This window comes from Octodon degus, unplaced genomic scaffold (genome assembly GCF_000260255.1).
Source record: "Octodon degus isolate 3935 unplaced genomic scaffold, OctDeg1.0 scaffold00029, whole genome shotgun sequence".
NCBI lineage: Eukaryota > Metazoa > Chordata > Mammalia > Rodentia > Octodontidae > Octodon > Octodon degus.
This window is the reverse complement of record NW_004524605.1, coordinates 18,080,395-18,097,658: the sequence shown is the minus strand read 5'-3', so window position 1 is coordinate 18,097,658 and position 17,264 is coordinate 18,080,395. Positions and strand designations below refer to the sequence as shown.

Sequence of the window (17,264 nt, the reverse complement as noted above, 5' to 3'; positions counted from 1 at the left end):
CTATTTTGTGTTTGTTTGCTTTGAGAAAATAAGTAATGCATTGTTTTGTCCAGTGAGAAAATATTGCTAACATTTTTCAAAACAAACACCATCCACAATCTAACTTGCTACAGAAAACCGTTAGATAATTAAAATAGCTTAAAGCAAATAAATACTTAATGGTGAGAGCAGAAATGTTCTGATTCCCTGGATATGGTCATTACACAATGTGTCCAGGCAGTGAAACATCATATCAAATATCCTAAAGATGCAAAATGACCATAGGTCAAGGGGAAGTGAAAAGGATCTAGACATGGTGTTTATGTGTTCCAAATGCCTCACAATAAATGCATTTGTTACGAATCAGAAATATATATCAGTAACAAAGGAAAAATTTGGAAAAAATGTGTGCATAAATACAAATTCATCTTTGGTAGAAAAAAAATTTACTAAGGAAAAGAAGTAGGGAAATTGTTGTAAGGAAATTATCCTTTCCTAAGTGCAGCTCTGCCTCCTTCTCTAAACTAGAACCAAAGGCACAAAACAAAGGAGAAACAGGGGCAGGAGAAGTGCTCAGGCTTCATGAGATGGAGGCTAGCATCATCTCTTTGAGAATTTGTATGCAATGTTAGGATTTTCCAACCATTTACTGCATTCGCCAACCGATGTCCTAGTTAAGGCAGGACTCTGTTGTCCTCCTCTTTCGTGCCTAGGATATTCTGGGAATTTGAGTTCTGTTCATGTTTTTTAAAAAGAACTGTTGAGAAAGTAATGCACTGAAATATCTTTGCTCTCAGTTTGTAGAATTGTGAGAAAATTTATATTCATTTCTTTCATATGATTTTTAGCAAGGTTCTGGCACTCATTAAGTTGCTTAAAAACATGATAGGAGGGCTTTATGAAAAGTAAAATTAATCAATTATAATACTGGTTAAAGAAAATATAAAATATACAGGTTAATGATTAAACAACATTCTTAAATCAAAGTATTAAAGAAAATAGTAACATATCAATGAAAATGGTAAGAAATTTCAAAGATGGAAGATAAAGGTGATTAATGAAGAATATTACATCCATCAGAAAACTTCATTGATACTCTTCAGGGTAAGCAATTCTCTCCCTTAGAAAATCAACCCTTGGGGCCTGAGAGACTGAGACAAGTGCAGGAAACAGGGTTCAATTCCCGGTACCACAGGCCACGCTGGCCCTGTCACTGAGTGCACTGAGCTGACCACCAAGTCCAGGCTTGGTGGCACATGCCTGTAAGCCCAGAGCTGGGGAGGCTGAAATTGGGAGGATCATTCCGAGCCCAAGCTGCACAGTGAGATCCTATTATAAATATATTAAAAATACAATAATGAATAAAATAAAATAAATCACCACTTGGGAGGTATGAATACTGGATTTAGGATAAAAATAAAATATAAGAATTTTTTTCTTTTTTAACCTGAGAAAAATATTAGAAATTTCAATGTATTTAGGTCATGCTTAAATTACCTGGTGAGATCTCAACAAATGTATGTGATAGTCCTTTGTTTTCTTTCTCTTAGTTTAGATATTCTGTTTTCTTATTTTCTACATTGTATTACACTTTTGACTAGTTGAGCCCAATCTCCAATGCAAATTTTGGATTTCGCTCTATTTCTACCTCTTTCTCTTTATTTGGATGCTTGTGTTGGAAAAGAGAGTTATTTTAACAGCTTCCATCCAAGCCAAAATATCATTCTATTCCCATGCTGAATACAACCTACCAAATTGAGATTTTTTTTTTGTCTTCATTACCTTTTTATACAAAGAAAATAATTGGACAGTCTGAATCACCAAGTGCTGGCCAGATTTACACAAACAATTTCTTAATAACAAATAATCTGACAATGAAATATTGGTGCCCTCCAGAATGAAATTTGGATAATTCAAATTTTCTTACGAACTAAGAGTATCTTTCAGCAGTTCTTCTCGAAAAATTTTCCTAGTTCTTTTTTGTTGCACTTTGACTTCAATTAACTCAACATGCATTGAATACTTATTAGATGGTAGACAGTGTAGTCATCTTTAAAATATATATATATATATATATATATATATATATCAAAAAATACACATAGTTTTTAGTTTAAACAGAATTGAGAGTTTATGGCTAACAACAGCATTAATGAACGCATATTCTTATGTATATATTTCCTCATGACTCTGATTTATTTTAAGAATTTTGTCATTTCCCATATGCTGTGGTTTGTATTACTTCAGGTTTTGTAGAGATATTTGAACATACACAGCACCTGATGGCTTTTAGATATTTAATGTAGACTTTTCTAGTTGGTGGGACTATATACTTTCTTGTGAGGAGAACAGGTTCAACACATGTTATTAGAACAGGCTGGAAATACATATTTTTCTATATTGTGTGCATATTTGTTAATATATGTAAATAATTTTCATTTTTATAGTCAGTATATTGAATAGCTTAATACTTGCATAATATGTCAACATGGTAAGCTTTTTACAGTAAAATAATTTCTTATGAGTGAAAAACAGGACACCAGTGTCCCACGGTGGCCATCGGCTTGATGACTGCCACACATGGGGGAACAGAGGCAAGGGCAGCCGTGCTTACCTCATGGTGTACAGCAAGGTGCCATCCTCCGTGATGCGGAGCAGCTTGTTGGGCATTGTCATGTTATGAGCCACAGACTTCTTTCCATTGTGGAAAAAGGTATCTGGCGTCCAGATTTTACTTGCCATTAGATTGTTTAACCGGAGAACTGTCATGGGTCCTTTAAATTTCAATCTTTCATCCTTCCAACTTTGACGGAAAAACACGTCTATCGTATACTCCTAGGTAATTTTGGAAAGTGGTAAAGAGTTCACTGTGATAGATTTTGCAACTCGAATGTCTCACAAACAATGCATGATTTCTCTAACTTTGGAAGTAAAATGTGAGCAAAATATACTTCCTGAAGTGCAGTAATGCCAGGTGAATCACTGGTTTGTGCATTTATTTTATAAATCTGTAATGTCAACTTATTTCTTGGGTAGAAGAGTGTTTTATCCTTTGATATGTGAAAGGGGATAATAGCACCATGCTCCCCCAGGACAACACTAGAATAAGTAGACTATGTCACAATTAGAAAAACAAACTCATGCCTGAAGGGTTTGTGCATAGGAAAATTTTAAATCAGATGATTCCAACCATGAAGATAAGTATGATGTTTTGGTGAGTTTCCCAGGTTCTCTGAAAAAACTCCCAGCATCACCAGGGCAACATGGGTTTATATAGGTATGAAAATCCCATCTTCTTCTTGACAGAGTAAACAATTTTATTTTCAAGATAAGGTATGAAGACTTCTAATTCTACAAAAAGACAATTATTAAAATAAAGATTCTATTTCCACTAATTTGGTTTCACTCTTACCTCATGAAAGAGAAAAATTGCAGAATACATGGGTGTGTGTGAGTGTGAGTGTGCTTGTCAATGTATGTGCATAAGTCATGTGAGAAATGCTTGAAGTTCACAGTCATTCACAGCCAAAGATTTTATTTATTTGAATAAACACAGGATTCCACATGGCAAAACCCAGAGACAAACATCTGCTAATCTGAAAACAAGCAAAATGACTTACCAGCTCCTAAAATCAGGAAGGCTAATATTCATCTTCATTGTAGTGATTGCTACAGTGAGACTAAATTGAGAACTCAGTGGTTTGAAATAAAAATCACCGCCTTGCCCATTAATCTTAGCATGTTCAAAACTAGAAGGAAGACTAACTTGAAAACATCATGCTACACTTTGCCAATCTTCTAATCCCCACGGCATCTGAAAACATCTGTTTTTTTTCAAATCTTAAGGATACATAAAACAAATGCCTGCTCTTACGCATGTTGTGCACAAATTTAGCTACCTGTCTCTTTCTTATGATTTAAGCAAGACTGAAAAAAAAAAACCTCAAGGAAACTTTGTCCTTGTGTCTTGTGCTTGACATTGTTGAGACTTTACTGATTAAGTCAAGCATAAGATTACTGAATGGTTTATAGTGTTCCTTGCTGACCGTAATAGGAACAAGGAAGCTCAACAGGAGGCCACCCTGCTGATGTCAGCAAGACAAGTTACCCTCCTTGTTGGTTACAATTTGTTTTTGTGTTTGAAGATGTTGCATGACATCTCCTATGATATAGAATGGGAACTGACTCTCCAGCAAACATTCGTTAAGCATCTGTTAAGTACAGCAGAAGAAAGACCTGTGTAGCTTTAATATTGTCAGAAAAAAAATTGTAGAGGATAGATGAGGGTGGAAAACTATTTTTTATGAAGAAAGGAATGGAGAAATAGTTTGAATCACAACAGGAAGTTTTACGGTGCGGTCTAGGGTAACTAGGTGCATAGATCTAGTCTGCACTGTATATGCCTGGCTCCTCTGGACAATAGGCACTTGAGGGGCAGGGGAGATGGCTCAGAACTTCCCTGGCAAGCATGAGGGCCTGAGTTCAATCCCCAGTTCTGAAAAAACAATAGGCATTTGATTGTTTGATACTGGATGTATGCCTTCTATTCTCTATCCCACTAAACTTCTTTGTGTCCATCCAGAGGGAATGACCACTTGTGAAATCAAGATTCTATAGATGTCCAAGTTGCCTGTATTCATAAGGTATCAAAAATTTTCATTCACTTGTGTGCTCCAAGGAGACTCTTTAAAAAACTAAATATTACAAATTAACTTAAAATAAAAGTCTGTCAAATCTTGCCAGAGCCCTACTACTTACGTGCTTATCATCTTTGCAGCTTGCCTTGTTTACATATGCTAGTGGCAGACAATAAAATAGCCACATTAATTTCAGACATTCTGCCTGGACATTTTTGGGTAACTAACCCCACGTCATTTTACATACCCTGCTTAAACCTGAGCCTCATCATCTATAAAGCAAAGATGACTAACCTGGCTAGTACAGGAAGTTAATAAGTTTGATTAACTGTAAGAATTTCTAGAATAAAGGAAATCTTAGTATGTATTACAAATGATTGTTAATCTCTCATCACAGTATTTTGCTGGCACAGATTTTTATTAGATCTCTCTGTATCTGGGAATGAAACAGTGCTGTTCTTTAAGGGTCTGATAGAGCAGAATAGCTGAAGAAAGAGAGAAAGCAATTATGATCAGGGCAAGCAAAATTAGAATAAAACAGAGGGACCTCCCTCAATAAAATGGAATAAATAAACTCTGTGGAATACTTTGTTCAAGTTCCAGCCCCCACCGTGAAAAGCTCATCTTTCTGAACGCCACAGAGCAGCTCTCTGAAGAATGTGAGCCGATTTCAGAAGATCTGGGACAAAACATGCACTACGTTCCTAAATAAATACTGCAATAAAACATTATGATTTGCATCATTTATTGCCATCTGTGAGTGCTTTCACTTAACACATTTTAAGCACCGTGGAAAACAAGGCCATATGATTTTGTTGCCTGAATATTTCTGTCAGAACCTAGTGCCCTGGGAATGTGAGCTTGATGGCCAATTAATGTTTTTTTTTAAAAAAAGTTAAGGAGCTGCCCTAAATTTTTTTCTATTCCAGATGAAGACAGATGCCTTGGGAGTGGTGGAGCCTGTAGGGATGGGTGGCCTAGGTTCTGCTGCTACAGTTAGGTAATAGGTCACTTTCCTTCTCTGGAAAATGTGGAAAAGAATAATACTTATCTGCAAGGTTTGCAGTGACAATTTAATGAAATTGTCATTTGTGAAGCCCCCATATGGTGCCTAACATAGGCAGACATTAAATAATGACAAAAGCTGCCATGGTTAATGTTATTAACTAGGTATTTTATTAGTTCTTGCCTTAAAAAATGAAATGTGTCCCATTTTGTAACATATTCTTATCATTCTGCTTTCTAGCTTTAATTTCCTCTAGTCTGATTTCTGGAAGTAGAATCAAACCACTTTTTATATATAATTCTCCCATGATATAGTTTCAGTGATTAATCTAGTGAATCAAATGATCAGCTTCAGTTTCACTAGCCACTTTGCAAATAAACTAGAGCATGATGACAAATTTGATTCTTTGATAAAGCAATCGAACTGTCTGGTTCAGAATGCCTACCAAGTAGTATCCTACTTCAAAACTCTGCTACTATCGTGTGACAGTTGATCAGTTTATGCATAAAAATAATTCATGATAAATGCAGAATTCATAGTACGTCAAAATTTTCTATTTTTTAGGAATTAAAATGTAGTTATTTCTTTAAGCTTCAATTAATCTGAACTAGTAATTTCAGTATTCTCTAAGGGAAAAGTGTCATGTGTGGCAGTATTTAAGCTGTCTCTTAACAATCATTTTTGAAGTACTATGAGCCACCATGTCCAGTGCCAGAAACAGAGAGAAATATTGTTTCTTAAAAGAGTCATTTCATTTTTCTTGCCCCTTATTCTATTGTTTTGTTTTTCTCAAAATGTTCAAAACTTAGGAAGGAGGGTTGAATTTAATGGGCCAGGAGATCTCAATTTTTCAATGATAATCTACATTCTTAAACCTATAGTCAAGTAAATAGTAATTCAATAGTTACTCTAAAGCAGCAACAAATGACATGGTGAAGTTTGGGTAACAAGTATCTTCTTCTAAACTTTTGTATCATCTTACAAAAATAAGAAATTTATGCCTCGTCACACACAATATCCATCCAATAACTTTACAAATAACTTTATAAAGTGGTAGTATACAGGTGACCAAAAACTAAATTTTATTTTATGGTGAAAATATGCACAATACAAAAAGGAAAGTAAATTTGGTATTATGCTAATAAAAAATAGTTTCCTTAACATTTAGGTCTTGATCTAGGCCTCTGTGAATATACAGATGATCAAAAAGAAAAATTTCCTTGAGGTATCATAAAGGACTCAGAAACAAAAATTGCAATGACTATTATTTACTGATCACTATAGATATGCCTTTTATTTATACAGCTCTGAAAAGATTATTAAGAATGCAACAGGTACAGGAATCTACAATAATATAAACAGTTGAAAGACTTTTAGTCCTTAGAATTTTAAGCAGTTTGGCCAAGTTCATGCTACTGATGGGAGTAAGATTTGAAATCTGCTCCTCTGAAACCTGCAGCCTTTCCTGCAATCCTGCAGGTTGCAGGGCTTCGCAGAAAGTACAGCTCATGTGAGTACCTAGAGCAAGTGAGTAACGCTGCAAACAGAGGAGGGGGAGGCAGGTCGAAGCCTTGAGGGCTTCCAAGAATACAAGCCAGAAACAGCTTCATTTGATTTCAAACCTGAATAATTCTGAAGCTTTTATTCTAGAGCACTCTGAGTTCCTTGGAAATCAAAGAACTTATACTTAAATGCTAACAAAGAAGCATTTCCAAAGATAAAATTCAATTAATATGTCTTTAAATTATTCATGGCAGTATGTCTTCATAACCTATTTGTGATGTTTTGCTTATATTGAAGCTAGGCTTTATGAATTTAGAAAACTTATGTAACATTGGCAATGCTCTACTGATTTACCAACTTCCACCAAAATTAGATAGAAATTCATGCTAATTTATGTTGGGAAAAGAAAGGAGAGTTACACATTCATCATATTAACATTTGTCATAATAGAAAGATGAATTTTGTTTGTAACAAGGTACAATACTTATTTGTGTACTTTATTTCAACCACTTCTCTAATTCTGGGCAACTACTCAGCTTTTACACTGATTTCTCCTTAACAGGAAAATTAGTCAGAAATCAGTGTACTGGTGGCTGTTGTGTAACAGTGTTGGCTATTTGAAAATCAGCATCCTTGTATCAGCTAAGTCTCCTATCCAGTATGAAAAGTAAGTCACACCACGCAGGTCATAGAACACAAGCCAAAGAAAGGCAGTCAGCACAGGGATAGAGAAAAAGAAAGAATACATCGGTTGCCAGCCATAGAAATAAGACTGAGTTGGAAAGCAAATACACTTTTACTGTTTTCTGTATGTGTGTATTATGTAAGAATATATGTGACAATATATGACATTAGATAGTATATACAGCGTCAGAAAGATGTTGCCAAACTTTTTCAGATTAGCTCCTTAATACTTAGTCTCTTTCTTTCAAAAGTCAAATTTAAAAAGATATTCCCAGAAACCAAAGGTGCAGCGTCACTTACCATATCATGGTCTGAAACAGGTCCAAAACTCGTGACGAAGATGTCAGTCTTCACTTCAGTTACACGCTCTAATGAAGCAGGAAATTGGGCCAGTGAGTATCTATCAACAGCCCTTATTAGATCTCACCACCACAGACTTACACCCAAATGGGAAATTTATTGGCTTTGATTAGCTATTTCTAAAATTGGTCCACTGTGTAGGCCTGATAATTTACTGCTTACACATGGAATTTCACAGTTAATACTTTGAACGGGGAACAGAACCTAAAGACGCCACTTTGGGAGGCAGACTTGATGGAGAACTCAGCTGCTTCTTAATGAATTCTTCAAGAATGGACACACTTGCCTAACTCATGCTTAGCCACCACATAGTACAATAAAATCATGTAGCACAGGAGTATGCCTTGAACGCTAAATATTTTCACACAGTTACAGACATGCTCCAGGTGTATAGGCTATTCCTGGTATACATGCTGTATGCCTTAGTAATCCTTCTTACTTTTTAAGATCTTAAGCATGTTTTTTGTAAATAATTATTTTGTTTCAGTAAATCATAATTAGCACACTTAAATTACTCCTTGGGGGAAAGTATGACTCCTTATGTAAGTATTTTCAATTTAAGGTTGAAGATGCTATATTATAGAATATAACATTATATGGCATATATGTAATGGCATCAAAAACACTCATTTGATACATTTTCCTTCACATCCAGTGTGCTTTTATTACATTGGCCACCAGAATCCATATATACGCCTTTGTTATCTTTCTATGACAATGTGACTCTGATATTTTAGAAGAGACATGGGCACTCACCAAGAAATAGAAATATATTACTTGGAGAAAGGAAAAGAATTTGATGACGGGTGAGAATGGGAAGGGTAGCTATGTAATTTTCACTTTAGTGATGAAAAATCACAGTCTGGTGTCTTAAGCAATTCATTTTATTTGTTTATACATTTTCGTCTCTGGTGCAGCACATTAAAATATGAACCTCCATGTGCAGTAATGCATTCCTTTGAAAACGCAAAGCTGACTGGTCTCCTTCAGCAGTTCTCTTTAGTCAAGAGAACTGCATAATGTGCATTTGGTATAAACCTCTTGCGGGATCATGTCACATGATACACATGTATGTATCTCAATTGATAAAACAAGTTGGAGCCACCTACATGCTTCAGTCAAACTGAAGCTGTTTTGTTTCTGTAAACAAATTTGATTGACTTCAAGGTGTTTAAATGAGCCTTTTGACATAAGCATTACCATGGATTTACCTGTTAAGTAATGGAAATGAAGACATAGGTGGTGATGAATGAAGTAGACTTGGGTTTTCAGAACTTTCAGAGTTTGCAATCTCAGCTTTCTTGGGCTATAGCAACTGGGTATAGCTCAACAGCACAGTGGTCAGCCGTGCATCTCCACCACCTTGCCTGGTCTCCTTTCATGCTACCCTTGTTTCTATCTCTTCCAGGATTTCCTCAACAGGTACATCTCTGTCACACAAATCTAGGCATATTATTTCTACCAGAATCTTTTTCTTAGATAGGATATCTTTTACTCACTAAGATACCATACAAAACTTAGATTTTATTAGAATATCAGAGGTGTTTTTCAATTAAAAACTATAGTAAAAATGTTTCGTTCCCTCTCTCTCAGCACTTCCATTTCCAGTTCAAGTGAAGGAAGGATCATTTGGATTTCCTTTTGGTATAACATGATTCATATTCATTGTCACGAAAAACTACAAAAAGAAAGACAGAAAATGGTAGTTTTGGGTATGATTTTGCTTTAAATTCTTTTATGCCCTATGTATCTATCTATCACTGGAAGTAAGTTTACTTCTTGTGATTTATAGAAAAATTTCTCACACCTATATGCTCCTGAAACCATCTGATGAGAAGAAATAACATCTAAACTATTTTTCAAGGTAAGTCTTCATTCATTCTAATATTTATTTTGTATTATTATTATATTAGTTGGATCAGCCTTCCTTTGCTTCCATTGCTCAATTTTAGTTTTCTCCTTAGTATGAAACACAGAATTTACAGTGGATATCTTATAGGAATTAAAGGCATGTATGGAAACATTTCTATCAGGATTATTTTGGCATTTTTAAGAGTTTTGAGGCCGGGAGATAGCTCAGTAGAATAAGCGCTTGCATGGCAATCCCAGGGTCCTGAGTTCAATTCCCAGTACTGAAAAAAAAAACTTTTAAAGATTTTTGAGAGGCATATTCATTTAAAAAATACCTACAAATCCTGTCTGCACACTTGCATGTAGTCGGCAAAGTGGGGCAGCTTCCTAGGGGATAACATGGCCTTGTTATCTATACCTCGAATATGAGCAAGGCAGTTGTACAGTTTAAGAATGATTTCCAAGAAACAAGTGTTTGAAAATTGGCCTGTTAAATGTTTTAGGAATAATCAATTTGAATGACAAAGTGCCCTGAAGAACTGAGGGGTCCATTTACTGAATATATAGCATATTTTCCTTCCATTGTTTTTAGAGTAATAGATGATTATGCTACTTATGCAATAAATTAAAAGGCTTAAAAGCATATTTATAAGATTATCATACCAATTAAGTAGAATATGAAACATGGTTAAGTTTAGACACATTTATTGCCATGCATAATTGTTCCTGTGCCATATAGGGATTAGACACAAATGGAAAGCAATTTTCATAAATGACTGCAACTGCATTTTGTTCTTTTTTTTTCTTTTATCTAGCCTCAGTCTTAACCTTATTTGCTGTACCACTTCATCATCTTCAAACATTGCAGATTGTCTGCCACTAATTCCTTGCCTCTGATATTTCCCAAAACTTACCATTACAATATGGAAAGGCAAGGACCCTGCGCTCTAGCACGGTGAGGTCTCTGAAGTGACCTTTTGACCACACACTCCAGTCACAGAGGAGACATCCTTGAAGACATTCTGGTTACTTTATCTACCTTCTTTTCTCTCCCCTCCAAATGTAAAAACACTGCCACATCCCCAAACTGAGGGACACCTGTGAGGAATTGCAGGGGCCAGTCAACTACGAAGTGAAGGAGTGGGCGATGGCAGAAGAAGGGGCAGAAGTGGAGGTAAGAGGAATTCTGCATGCCACCAGCATTCTGCACACCTTCACTCTGCATCTACAGTATGTAGTTTGAAAATTCTGCCTACTAAATACCTCTGTCCCTCTTAGAGTATGAAGAAAAGTTATGAAGGCTTATAATGCCAAATGCAAAGAGTCACGAGCATTGTGAATAAATGTTAACAAAATAGCAAAGAGTAGCATGATTAACTCCCTTCCTTGGTAAGAAAGTGATGGTTTGAAATTAATACTTCCTTAGCTTCTGAACCAGGCTTAAGTGGAAAGTACTCCTGTACTAATGTGTTTTGGTGAAGACTTAATAAAATTGCTGAGGATTCTTTCTTTTCCAAGTATTGAGAGGATTTCATCCTTTCAGTTCCCTCACTTCAATGAGATTGCCACACAAAATCTGTCTGTCTGTCTGTCTGTCTGTCTGTCTGTCTGTCTATCGATCGATCGATTGATCAATCGATCGATCTATCTATCTATCTTTAGAAATACTTGGAAGACCCCTGAGCTTTTCTGTAGTCCATCATACACAGTCAACATATTTTTAAGCTTCTATTTGTTCTTCTTAAGAGTATACAATATGAGTCAGGGATTTGCCGTGAAAGTTAGTCAGAGGGATTGTAGACCAAGCTAATAATGAATATGACTGAATCTCCTATGAAACTAGGAAATTATGTGAACACAACATAGAAATTATTTAAAATAACTTGCCTGAGACATATGGGAAGAGCTAATTATTCAAAGAATTTTTCAATCTATTTCCTTCACAATACTTTTCCACATCCAATGTAAACTTGATAGATTCTTTAAGCATAAAATAGCCACATATGTTCATTTTCATTTTTTATATGTTCATTTTCAAGGGAAAAACAATTGAATAGAGTTACGTAAAATGGATGATGATAATGATATCATTAAAATTGTTGAGATTACATAAAATAGTAAATCATTATAAAATATTTGATGATAAATACATCAACTGTATTTTTTAAACACATCCTCAGATATTGTATGTTGTGTATATGTATATATAGACAACTATATGTGGAAATATGTACTAATATTATAGCACATACTCCCAATAGATAGAAGATCTATTTGCTAGGAAATTTCTAGTATGGATGGATGGCTAATAAGCATTGAAATAACAGATGTTTTGAAGTGATAATTCAAAAAGATGATTAACACAAAAGATAAATATGAGATAAAATAAACAAATAAATACATAAATATGCAATAAACAGCATAGTAAAATAGTAAGCATATTAGATTCAGAGTCTAAGTGCTTAGATTTTAACTCTGGTTTTCCTTCAGCACCAACTGCATGCTTTTTCTTTTTCTTTTGATAGAATACTTTAATCTCTCAGGACCTGTTTCAACACTTCTTGAATGAGGAAATAATATCTCCACAGTTAATTACATAACATTGGAGGGTTAAAGATGATGGAAGCATCAAAAAACCCTTTGTGAGGCATTTGTGGGTGCATTAACTTAGCCAATAAACATTCTTATGTGTTAGCTAGACATGATTCCAGATCACAGTATTATAGTCAAGTACAAAAGTGCAAAACACCTACCCTGTAGCACACACAGATTGTGTCAGGAAACCTGTTTAGACAGATTAGATAGCTAGAGAGGTGTATAGATACCATAGGTATAATCACCTAACAGTTATGTACAGGCACATACATGCAAATTACCCTAATTCAATTCAAACCATTATGAATGTACTGAGAGAATGTCTTTTGAATTAACTAAGACTTAAAATTGAGAAAAATTCAGTGGTTGACAAATCTAGGCAAAGGCAATAAAAGTAGGGGAAAAAATCAAAACAACAAAGATAAGCACAGGGTTGGTGTGTTTAAGAAAGAACAGACCAGCATATTCAGAACTTGATGATGCCAACAATCACAGTGCAAGATGATGCTCCCGAGACAAGTGAAACCTCATCTGAGATCTCGTGCATTTCAGAAAACAGATGCCCTTTGTTTCATTGCACTCCATGCCTGGGTACTGCAATCACAGGATGTTACTTGTTTTTTATGAAGGTAGCTGGCACTCTATGCATTGTAAATTATAACACTGACTGTAATAAATGCAGTGGAATAAGGAAGGATTGGGAAAGACCTGTAGGGGATATTAACAATACCCATCACAATACTCGGTTCAATATAGTATTCTGTGTATTACGCATGGAAATACTGACTTTTGATAATATTCACTAGACCAGTTTCCATGGAGTCAAGGCCTATGGAGGAGCAATTTGTCCTTCTTTGAACTATTTTGTCTATTAATTCACAAAGGCCAACAGGACATAGGAGCTAAATTAACTAACGTTAGGCATCATAACAAAATGGGTCTTGAAATTCTGCTTCAAAATGATCCTGTTTATAAACTAAAAATATTTTGTGCTGCCGTATAAACATCAATGTATATTGCTGAATAGGGCTATTCTCTAGTTCTTTGCTGACCTGCCTGGAGCAATAATTTTGCTTTCTGTCCTTGATTTCTATTTTCTAACTGCCTTAGAGAAATTGGCCACTTTATTCTAGTTGATGTGGAAGGCAACTTCATTTTGCATGCATTTTGCAAGTAAATCTGGATAGAGATAGAAAGTCAGGTTTCAAGATATTTAATCAATTCCAAATCTTTTTTTTTTTTTTTGTCCTCAGATTCCCAGCATTCAAATGACACAAGTATTTCCAAGAAAAAAAAAAAGGTCAATTGAATTACAGCAGACATTTATTCAATTTCTACTGAGAAAATTCCCCCTCCCTTCCTTACTGTATGAGGTTTTCCTACTTGTGTGTGCTAACCTTACGGGAGGTGTGTATATGGTATTTTGGTGGAGTGGTTTGGGATGTAGGGTTGTATAAAATTTGATCTAGCCTAAAGGTACCTTATGTTTCCTGTTAGAATATTTTAGTTACACAAAAATATTAATATAAAAAGCTTCAAGAACTATTCTATTACGTAAGACCTTGTTTTCTGTTATATTTTCCAAAACAAGCAGTCTGTGATGATTAACAATGAAACTCTTTTGTCTAGAACACAATATTCTTTTTTTAAAAAATACAGAATACAGTTACTGTCATAAAAAGCAATAATCTAGAGAAAATATCTCTTTAAAAACCTACTAGAATCAGGGTGGGAAATAGAAGAGTAGTTGCTCAAAAAATAAACTGCAGTGAATTCTGGGCCCCAGTTATACAGATGACTTTTACACAGCCCAGCAGAAGAGAGCAGGTGGTTCTGTGAGCACACTAGACCATGGTGTGGGGGTTCGAGGCTGGACCCCTCAGACAAATTAGATTCAAAATGGAATCAGAGATCTTAGCTAGTATAGCTTAAAAGGTGCTTTCTGTTCATCTTGAAAGTTCTTCCTGGGCTTTTGGTAGCTGTCTGTCTTTTCTCTGAAATTCAACTAGGTTATAGGATGTGGAAATACAGTATTTCTGTGGAAATGAGTTAAATTGTCCCAAGTCTGTGCTCCATGCCTTGCATTAAAATAACCAGATAAAATTGTGTAAGTTAAAAGAAAGGATTGCAAAAGGATAATTTCAAATACAAAAACCAAAGAACATTTTTCTGATAAAATGAACATAACTAGCAGGAAAAGGTAATGGATGACTCAAATCATTTTTTATAAATATTTTCAGTAGAAACTTTGTATTTTGTCTAACACTATCACATTAAGACAGAACATCTTGTCCTCTCTTTTATGAAATTCTTATTTGTCAGTACTGATATGTATTTATTCAAACACTGGTTAAACATGAATATAAACATAAACATAATTCTTGTCTCTGGTCTTAATATCACATAGGGTGCGAAATAATAATAAAAGTTTCATGAATAATATGCATCTCATAACAGCCTTCATTTAAGTTTGAAAAAGTCTGTAGCAATGCCGGTGAACCTATGGCACACACGCTGCAGTGTGCATGTTGTGTCTCTTCAGGTTTGGTCAGGTTTAATGGCAGTGTTGGTACTTTGCAATAAATAAGTAGGTTTGGTTGCAGTTCCAGCAGCTGGTCTCTAAGAAGTTTAGAGGCTCTGCTGTGTTCTCGCATGAAGGTATTTTACTACATGGCTCAAAATCTCACAAAATTGATATTCTTTTGACCCAACTTTTCATTTTTTACTGTGTTCTTACTTATATAACAAGAAACACTACCTACGAAACAAGCTATTTCCCTCATATGTCAATGTAATTTATCTAGGAGTAGAAAGTTTCAAGAGAGGTTAGTGTTCTTACGTTTCAAAGCTGAGGTCGCTTTGAATCACTGGGCTAATGATTAGTCTAGTTGTTTTATGAGCACCTGAATAATCAGAGATTTGGCAAATTACAGTAGGATCCTAATTTGGGAACATTGTCGTTTCAAACTTTCACAGGTATCAATGGGCCTCGCATTAGGAACACTCTTAGATGCAAACAAGTTGCAGAGGTAGCTCACGTGTCTGCTGGACACGGCCAGAGTGCTGCTGCTGCTGCTGCTGCTGCTGCTGCTGCTTACGGCACAGTGTGAGAGTGGACAGCAGTGCAGCGCTCGGCCAGACCCCAGGGTGTGTGGAAGCGAGAGGCAAAGCAGTGGTGATGTGGAGGGCCTGCTAAGAAGTGCACAGCAGTCACCATGGAAACAGAAGCGAACGTAATGGAGAGACTGGGCTGGGGTGGAAAGACAGTTGACATTGCTCATTCTCATAACACGAATTGTCCAACCATTAGCACAATTCTAAAGAGCAAGGACAATATCATGCAACAGTGGAATATCGTCCAGTGTTTTTGTGCTGGACGCTGTATGTTTCTGTCCAAGTTGCATAAGCTCACCCTGTTAGACATGTGAACAAACCTGACTCCAGACATTCTCTCAGGACAGAACTCAGTACTTATTGTTTATTACAGAACAAGTCAACTTGAAGGCATACTTTATTTTTTAAATAATATTTTGGTGTTTAAAAAAAAACTGAAAGGAAACTCCAGCTGCAAATATTCTGCTGCTTTCTATTAATGACTTAGATTTCAGCTCTCAATTGTATAGTTTCACTTAAACGAAATCAAAATAAAACACCCCAAACCAAACAAACCATTCAAATCTGTATCACATAGCTAAAAAGAAAAAAATCTTTAGCTAAATATTATTAAGTACATATCAGGGATATAGAACTCTCAGGCCTATCCAGGCCTGTCTACCAGTCTACACATCTACCTCTTCACTCCTGCATGAGGAATTGTCTTTTCAAGGTACCTATGTTTCTTTACGTGACCATTGTTATTTGTGTGGTTTGCTAAAATCTTTGACAGGCATCCATAATCCCATGCATTATTTATTGAAAGCACATTTGAAATTTAATTTAGAATTATAATCACATTTACAGTAACTAAAAAGAACAGAAATACATGCCTCAGCCAAGATGTTATTTCTTCAAATCTACCCTATTTGTGTTCCAGTTAAAAATGATTTGCCCCAATTTGTTTTCAAGGATGTGAGATGAATTTGTCTATGAATTCATGTTTTGAAAGCTAGATGGTTAGCAAGTCCTGTTGTAGGAGCAGTCTGGACTGAAAGGCATGACCTGGGTAGAAATCCTCAAGTCTGGCTCACCTGGGAATTTTAGGCTATGATGAAGTGTAGGGAAGGTGGTTGTTGGAAAGGCATTATTTCTCCTTAAAACCTGAAATCTTCCCTCAGAATTAACCTTTGTATTTCAGCTTTGGGTTTTATTTTCCTCTTCACAGACTTTTGAGAGGAGTCAATAGGAAGGTGAAGGAGAATTCACCCACATGGTTGTGTTTCAGCAGGCGCAGTATTTAGCATTTTAGGAAGCCAGAGAGCATCCAAGTTTCCATAGTTTTCTCTCTCCACAAGCAACTACCAGAAAACTGGGGAAAATGAATTTTATCAGGTATCTTTTAGCTTGGCCTTCATTGAAAACACAAAGAGGAGTTGTGTTTTTAGCCAGAGGAGCCCTGCATCTGTCCCCCTTCACTGATGGAAATCCCACTGCTCGGTGTTACCTGGGTCACTCTCCTCACTCACTGCTTAGCTTCTGTCCTGCTTTTCTGT

The 17,264-nt window shown here is 35.7% G+C and overlaps 1 protein-coding gene across 2 annotated transcripts in view; it reads right to left on the bottom strand.

The window, feature by feature from the left end:
* Gabra1 (gamma-aminobutyric acid type A receptor alpha1 subunit) overlaps positions 1-17,264 on the bottom strand; it is a 54,606-nt gene that overhangs the window by 26,843 nt on the left and 10,499 nt on the right. For both annotated transcript variants that reach the window (XM_004629412.2, XM_004629411.2), the window contains 2 exons: positions 8,110-8,177; positions 2,594-2,814 (listed from right to left, as the gene is read on the bottom strand). In XM_004629412.2, coding sequence (XP_004629469.1) covers positions 2,594-2,814; positions 8,110-8,177 — 289 coding nt within the window. The remainder of the gene's footprint in view (positions 1-2,593; positions 2,815-8,109; positions 8,178-17,264) is intronic.